The 8,668-nt window shown below is 42.0% G+C and overlaps 1 protein-coding gene across 11 annotated transcripts in view; it reads left to right on the top strand.

The window, feature by feature from the left end:
* Window positions 1-5,079, top strand: part of LOC112235848 (poly(rC)-binding protein 2) — a 13,535-nt gene extending 8,456 nt beyond the window's left edge. For 2 of the 11 annotated variants that reach the window (XM_024404389.2, XM_024404387.2), the window contains exons 9-12: window positions 1,276-1,348; window positions 1,762-1,817; window positions 1,988-2,157; window positions 4,574-5,079. In XM_024404389.2, the coding sequence (XP_024260157.1) occupies window positions 1,276-1,348; window positions 1,762-1,817; window positions 1,988-2,157; window positions 4,574-4,610 (336 nt within the window). In that variant the 3' untranslated portion in view covers window positions 4,611-5,079. The other 9 variants (XM_024404388.2, XM_024404386.2, XM_024404385.2 and 6 more) reach the window with 6 other exon arrangements.
* The last annotated feature ends 3,589 nt before the right edge of the window (window positions 5,080-8,668 follow it).

Below are 8,668 nucleotides of genomic sequence, written 5' to 3'. Positions count from 1 at the left end.
CCTATCCTCCCCGATCTACAATGTCCTCCTCTAATCTCACTGTCCTCCAATATGTTCCCTATCCTCCCCGATCTACCATGTCCTCCAATATGTTCCCTATCCTCCCCGATCTACCATGTCCTCCTCTACTCTCACTGTCCTCCAATATGTTCCCTGTCCTCCTCTACTCTCACTGTCCTCCAATATGTTCCCTATCCTCCCCGATCTACCATGTCCTCCTCTACTCTCACTGTCCTCCAATATGTTCCCTATCCTCCCCGATCTACCATGTCCTCCAATATGTTCCCTATCCTCCCCGATCTACCATGTCCTCCTCTACTCTCACTGTCCTCCAATATGTTCCCTATCCTCCCCGATCTACCATGTCCTCCAATATGTTCCCTATCCTCCCCGATCTACCATGTCCTCCTCTACTCTCACTGTCCTCCAATATGTTCCCTATCCTCCCCGATCTACCATGTCCTCCTCTACTCTCACTGTCCTCCAATATGTTCCCTATCCTCCCCGATCTACCATGTCCTCCTCTACCTATCCTCTCTACCTATCCTTTCAGTTTTGCTGGTGTATTGACAGCTCACCACCTCAGCGTATCACTATGGGTTTAGGAATGAGGTGTTAGTTCAGGATGAGCCTTGTATTACTGCCTCGGTGATACTGTGGTGATTATGCCTGGTTGGTTTTGGTCGGGGCCCAGGAGAGAGAGATACTACATACGTTCTGTCCTGTCCATCCGACAGAAGACTGTAAGAAACCATTCCAAACGGAGTCCCGAGTTGTCCTGAGCTGCAGTGGAAAGACCGTGGAGTATAAAGGAATAGAATGATTCCCCAAGCCACGCAACAATCGTCCATTTTAGAGCAACAGTTTGAGGATAAAATGCGCTAACTGGTCAAGACAACTGGCTCTTGTTCACTAGGGTATGCCATGCATTCCAACTATTGGCAGAAAAAAGGTTTTGCCAATTTCTTATTGGACACGTCAGGAAGTCCAGGATCCAGTTGCAGAGGGAGGTGTTCAGTCCCAGGGTCCTTAGCGTAGTGATGAGCTTTGAGGGCTTTATGGTGTTGAACGCTGAGCTGTAGTCAATGAACAGTATTCTCACGTAGGTGTTTGGTACCCAATGAGCACGACCTCATCTACTATTATACATGTCTGGATGAATGTTGTGGTGAATGAAATGGTTTCTGTGCTGTACTGACCATGCTTCTTTTCCCGTTTCTCCCCCCACCCCATCTCTTACCCTCACAGTCTTCCTCTGCCTCTATCTCTCCACAGCTCACCAAGCTCCACCAGCTGGCCATGCAGCAGAGCCCCTTTCCCATGGGCCCTAACAACACAGGGTTTCAAGGTACTGGGGACTTGCCGATACAATCGCTTGTAGAAATAACGTTTTTAAAAGGCTCTGTAAACCACTGCGCTCAGAACTAGTGTGTTGGGACCAAAATGAGATCAGCAGTAGGTTTCACTCAAGATATTTGACGCTTACGTTTTTAAAAAAAAAAATTTAAACAACGTTTTATTAATGAAGGCAACAGGCGTGAAAGACCAATGTTTTGGCTGTTATAAGGCCATCGTTCGTGTGTCACCCTGATAGAAACAAACTCCTTGACGAAGGCTTTACCTGCTGTTTTTTTTAAACATTTTGTTTCAATGAACACGCCACCACATTAGCAGTGTTTAAATGTAATGAATAGTCCCACGTTTCCTCTTGGTCCTGGTTGTTTATTTATACATTGTTGTATTTTTGTCTTGTTGATTTAGGAGGGATGGATGCGTCTGCCCAGACCAGCTCCCATGAGATGACCATTCCAAATGATGTAAGTATTTCCACAGTGACTACTCTGACCCGCCCATTTTAAGTGGTTGGACAGTTCAAACTGTCAATCAAATCCATTCTAGTTGATTGGCTTACTTGACTACCTGGTTTTCTCCCTCTTTCTAGTTGATTGGCTTAACTGATTTCCTGTTCCCCCCCCCCTCCCTCTAGTTGATTGGCTGCATAATCGGTCGCCAGGGTTCTAAGATCAATGAGATCCGTCAGATGTCGGGTGCCCAGATAAAGATCGCCAACCCTGTGGATGGCTCCGCAGACAGACAGGTCATCATCACTGGTTCTGCTGCCTCCATCAGCCTGGCAGAGTACCTCATCAACGCCAGGTCAGACACATCACAGTTAGATCAAATACCAAATCTGTTATTGAGAGAGTCAGAGAGAGAGTCAGAGAGATTGACTTGGCCAGTGCAAAATTCCAGAAATGTTCCCCAAAATTCCTAGGATGACTGTTTCTCTGTTGGAGGACTTCCTGCATGGTCCCTCCTGGTTCCTGGAATCCTCCAACCGGTGGTCTTTGGGTTCTGGGACATTCTTGACTTTTAGTTTCTGGTCTTGGTTGGTGGAGCAGGCTTTTGATCTGGCCCAACACTAACTAACTCAGAGCTGGGTTAGAACAGAAGCCTGCAGCTCTCCAGATATATAGTAACGCAGTGTTCTACCATGCCCTTTCTGGTATCAACCCACCACCCCGCACCACTGTACTTGGGCCGTTGACATTTGGGCGCCTCCCAGTAATACAGTACAATGTGTTTGTGTTCGACTGACCGCCTAGCCTCCCAACACCAACCTCTAAAATCATGTACTGTTATTGTACTGGTTCTCTGCTGAATAGTTCAGTGTGTTTTGAGGGCATCAGTTTAAAAACAAGACAGTGAACACAATCATTCATCTTGATCACATAATGAGTAGCTGTTTGGGATTCAAGGTGATTTGTAGTTCAGCGACTCTGCAGTCCGGCTGCAACATTGTCTGTCTCAAATACGCACACTGTCTCTAGAAACATGAGTCAGACTTGTAATGATGTCATCTTCCCGTGTCCTCACTGACGGCTGCTATGCCTAGATGTCCTTTTGCCTTGTCTATCAGACTGTCCCCCCTCCCCCTAACTGTCAGTCTGTTCCCCCCTCATCCCCCTCCCTGACTGTCAGTCTGTCTCCCTCCCTCATCCCCCTCCCTGACTGTCAGTCTGTTCCCCCCCCTCATCTCTCCCTTCATACTCACCAGCCTTCCCTGTAACCCGTCCCGACTGTCCCTCTTTTTCCTTGTCTCTGTTGTTTCTACAGCGTAGAGTCCTCTAAACCCTCCTCCTCGAACCCCGAACAGACCCACAGCACCAGCCTCCTCTGCCCTCCTCTTCTCTCCACCACTACCACCTCCTCTCCTGCTGCTACTTCCTCTACTGCTTCTTCCTCCTCCTCCTCTTCTTCCTCCTGTTTGGCGCCCCCTTCCTCCATCTCTCTGTCCTTGTTGGTTCCTCCAGACACTCCCTCCTCTGACTCCCCTACTATCCCCTGTGTCTCCAGTCTGCTCAGTCTTAAGCCCCTCCCCCTCCTGGCCCTCCACTCAGCCAATGCTGAGCCAAAGCTCTCCCCAGAGCTGGGTTCCAAGTCTAAGAGGCGAAGGCTTTCCCCTTACTAACACTACAGACATGAAGTACGTCCCAAATGACACTTCCTGTATAGTGCTCTACTTTTGACCATGGCCCTATGTGCAATAGGGTGCTATTTGGGATGTAGTCAAGCTTAGTGTTGTCTGTACTGGTTCTTGCTCTACCGTTGTACCTGGATGTGCATCATGCTTCTAAACTTTAAAGTTAAAAAAAGAATAATAAAATGGGGAAAAAGCCACACACACAAAAAAGCTAAATGCCCAGATATGGCCTGAGGTCTCGTCCCCATGTGTTGTTGTTCCACTGCTTGGTTTTGTCACCTTGAGTCCCTGTTCTTTCTATCTAACGACACTTTGCATCAGCATGGACACTCTGTTCTCAGACTGACTTATTGACTAAAATCTTGTTGTTGGTTTCTCTTCTTTCTGTAAGCTCAGGTAACACCTCTCGTGTCCTCTTTATATTGAGATCTCAAACTGGATTTCATTTATTCTGAGGAAAAGATCGGAATATGAACTTTGCCATACCTGGGTAATGTGTAGCTAGTTACATTTGTTGCAAACTGTTTATTATATTGCTGATATCCTTGACTGAACACATGTAGTGTAACATGTTGAAGTAGTCTCACTGGGTGTCATGCTCACTTTAATAGTTTATCCTCGAGTATCATATGTTATCTCATTTTAAATCACCCTCATTTTTGGGTCATTGGACCTCTATGACTTCAGGAAATTGATGTCTTCGTAACTAAAGTAGTTTAGAATGATTGAATCGAGCCATAGACCTACTGCATGGCCAGCTCAAATGCTGCTCACCACTGCTTTATAATCTTTTAGAACTGGGCAGAAGTCAGCGACAACAATTCAGAGTATAGGAAAGAAGTTGAATGAGTTGTTAGCATTTGGATGTGATGTCAAGGAAACGGGTTCCTCTCAGCTGATTTTCATATTTTTAATCAACAGAGGGGGGTTTGTTTCTTTTGGGTAGATGTTTTGCATTGTGAATGGTAAGAACCTTCGGTGAGTTTGTAAAAGTTTTAAATTGTAAAAAGGTTTTATCGTGTCTGATTTGAAACGCACAGCTTGGCTTATTCTCTTCCCCCTTCGATCTCTCAATGTGTGTCTCTCCAGGCTCTCATCTGAAGCAACAGGACTGGCGACCAACTGATAGAACAGGCTCTGCATAGATGTGATCTGCACTAACCCCCCCCACACACACACACACACACACATTTTACCCTCTACCACTCATTGTTCCATCACTCAGCTCTCTCCTTTAGTGGTCAATGCAACTATCCAACATAGTTTTTTTTTTTTTTTTTTTTTTTTGTCATTTAAAAATCACACCACCCACCCATTTTAAAATAATAATAATTTGTTTATCTGCATTCATTTGTTTTTTACGAAGAAAACAATTTGGTTTTTAGGTCCCTTTTGAGTCCGTGTTGAAAGTTTTAATGATTTATTCTTAGTTAAATTTTTTGGGGGGGGAATGAAAGCTCTCCTTGTCTGTCTTTACACTGTCACAAAAGACTAGATAGAGGAGAATAATCTAAAGGGTTAATTCTGTAAAAGGTAGTTGTTTTTTTCTTTAAAAATGAAAAGGAAAAAATAAATAAAAGCCTCTAAAATAAAAATAGATTGACTGTTTTTTTTCCCGTGCATATTTAAACCCCTCTAGTAATTTTTTATTCATTGAATATCTGCAGAAACTCACCTTGATTTTAATGTTTGTCACCAAAGGGGGAAACATGGAGCTTGTGTTGTCGTCACTACTGGTGCTTTGGGTATGACAAATATCTCTAACAGTACTAGCATTAATGGAAAATACTTTAAAAATACGTACAAACACATTTCACCTTAAACCTTTTTTTTGTTTCCTTGTCATTCCTATTTTTCTATCTTCTCTTTTACCCCATGTCATGTTCAGGATGTGTCCCAAATTGCACACTAGTTCCTATGTAGTGCACTATTAACGTAATGAGGGTGCCATTTGGGATGCCGACTATATTGCTGGGGTCGGGAAGGTTGTTGGGGTTCTGCTCGAGGGCTAGGAAGCAGAGAGGACGATCCTCATTTTTCTTTAAAGATAATACCACAAAAAAAAAAAAGTTGCAATATTTGTTTTAAATGGAGGAAATATTTTTGTTTTAACTTACCAAAGGGGATCGAATCCTGAATAATGACAGGCGTGTGTGTCTAAGTGTGAGGAGAGAAACTAAGATATATTATGAATGATCGTTATTAAGCTGAAACTAATATTATGGATGATCGTTATTAAGCTGAAACTAAGACAAAGAAAAGGGTGTTTTAAATGGGTTGACACTAGTTTCCTGCTCTTTGCTGAAGTCACAATTTATTATTTGCAGGAAATAAATCTTTTGTGCACGTTTTTGGAAAGACTGTAGACCTGGGTGCCACCACATTGTTAAAATAAACTACAGAAATAAAGATGTGAAATGCTCAAACTTCAAATTCTCCGTCTTTGTGTTGCTTTATTGTGGGGGTGGGGGTGGGGGTTGACAAATATACTTCATAAAGGTTATTTCCATTTCACAACTAACCATTATTCTACTCTGCATTCGGTTATCTGGAATGGTCCCTGCTATGCTTTTATAGAAATCATTCTGCATTAATAACCAAAACTGAAACATTGCCAGTTTTTGAACAGTGAGTCGTTTATTTATTTCTTAATTTGCTTCTTAAATATATTTATTGTACACAGATACAATACATAATGCAATATAAAACAAACAGTTCTTTTTTTTTTTTTTTAACAAAGTAGGAGTCTGTTTTTTGATTCGGCATTACGGAAACGAGCCTGATCACAGATCTGTTTATAACGCTCTTGCCAAACATTGGTGTTCCTGACAATGACCATAGGAGTTAGTAAGACAATACTAACAAACAGATCTGGGACCAGGCTAATTTGAAAACATACAAGAATGACCCTCTATTTCTCCAGTCACCAGAGGGCATTGATCTTTTTGCTGTATTGGCAACAAAACAATGAATTATTTATCCGTTTGATGACATCTGTCTGGATGTCCTTCGGCATAAGACCTAGTCGTTAATGAAGTTAATGCTTGACTTGATGGGACGGAATACATTCTGAGATCAGAACATTCAAAATAAACACTATAAAACCTTAATATATTAAGGAGCTGCCGTCTTCTAGCTTATCAAATGGAACCTGCTGAGTCATCCCGATAGAGTGGACTGTGAAGTTGGAGTGGAATCCTCAATGCTACAGAGGATTTAATGGAGACTGTTTAAACATGGGCCTCTATTGTGTCCCAGTTCTGCCCAAGTTTACACTTCCACACTCTTCCCTGTGGATCAAAACAAAAAAGGGGTCTGGTTGATGGGGGTTCCACCATATTTCTTAATCCAGTCCTTTTCAATCCATGAATGGAAAAGAACAAGTGCACATTTAGGGAAGGGTGGAGAATCGGGATGCAACCTTTAGTTGACAGGGAACTAACTAGTTGCCAGGGAACTAGTTAGGAACAAACTCCTCTGTTGCTGTTGAGTTGGATCGTTTCCATAGAGATGGGATAGATAGGTCATTGGTGAGTGGTGGTGATGTCATAGAACTAAAATCCCTTTAGATTCTGTTTCTATGGGTGATAAGTCCCTTTGATCTGAGCCTCATGCTCTGACTGACATCTGCATTTGGACAGGAAGTACAATCCAACCCATACATACTATATTACAAGCATGCTCTAGTGATCTATCTGTACACTTCTAGATGCACATGGTCTGTGACCGAGGTTTAGTCTCTAATGGCACCCTATTCCTTAAGAAGTGCGCTACTTTTGACCCAAAGCTGTGGGGAAAAGTAGCGCACTATATATAGATAAGGATGCCATTTGAGATTTGACCTGAGGTTTTGTTCTCAAAGGTATCCTAGTAGGTGGTATTGCATTTTAATACAGTATAAACACTGCAATACCAAAGAAATACAATAGTTGATCTACAAAAACATGTCAAGACAGACCCTGAAAGAAAGGGGCTGGGCTATAGGTTAGTTTTGCTCCATGCTGTAGCCAGGGGAATGATTCTGAGTTTGTGGACATATTGCTTGTTCTTTAGCTATTATTGTTCTGTTCTCCAGCCTGTGTCTTAATGCCAAAGAAATAGAAGCACTCGATTAGATTCTATTTCTATACTTACTAATGCCCAGTCATTATGAACAGCATCCGGTACCAGACCAAATAGAATTTCTATGTTATAGAATATCTATGTTCTGATTCAGTAGGCAACTGTTGGAACGTTTCAGATAGAAATGTCGTGAATAGAGCTGACATGATTTCTTTGTTGTCAGAGAGGCATGCTTGTTCTATTTGACATATTTCTATCTGAGCATTCCACAACGTCGTGCCCTGCTTAACACAACCCAGTTCTGCAACGGAAACCGTTTACTCTAGGAGCCAAACGGAATGAAACGGGGAGGGACCTACCTGAATTTGTCCAATAGAAAGTCTTGTTTTCGTTGCACAACGGTTTCCGTTATGAATACACCCCTGTTCTGTCTGGTACAATACAATTACCGCCCTCTAGTGTAAAACATCAGTCAGCACCATTACATGACACAGTGATAACATTTGAACTCATACAAATGATATTTCTTCCTTGTATAGTGTGGCAAGAGGTCCGATATTTACATACAGTTAATGTTAACATAAATTAAATACAAATTGTATACAAAATTAGGACAACAAAATCCCTGATGCAAAACAATAAATACATGAAATTGTAAACAACTTAAATAATGTGGACATAGATTTTCTCTTGTACTCAATAAATAAATGAAATGACACTCAGTGCATAATGCTGGTGAGGAAACACAGGAATTTGAACAGAAATAATCACTACAAATGAAGTAAATATTAAGTGCAACAAAAAAAAAAAAAACACATTGGGCGCCTCACCGATGATGTGGACATTGACAATTGGAAGGTGTAATGACACTAATATTGTGAAATCTGAATGGGAGACATTTACATTAGATGTTGAAATATGACACTTTTTTTTGTTTTTTTGTTTGTTTACAAAATCAAGAAGTAAGAAACCACAGGGTGGATAGTGAAGGAATCACTACAACATGTAGACATTATATCAATTGTCTGGTGGTGCAGAGGTCACTGTAGGTGAGGTGAGTTGAAGTGTTTTTGCAAGGCTGGGTTTGGGGAGTGTTAGCATGGTCTAAGACCAGTTTATGTG

The sequence above is a fragment of the Oncorhynchus tshawytscha genome, linkage group LG02 (genome assembly GCF_018296145.1).
Source record: "Oncorhynchus tshawytscha isolate Ot180627B linkage group LG02, Otsh_v2.0, whole genome shotgun sequence".
NCBI lineage: Eukaryota > Metazoa > Chordata > Actinopteri > Salmoniformes > Salmonidae > Oncorhynchus > Oncorhynchus tshawytscha.
Note: the sequence above shows the minus strand (reverse complement) of the source record. Positions and strands in the feature narration are given on the sequence as shown.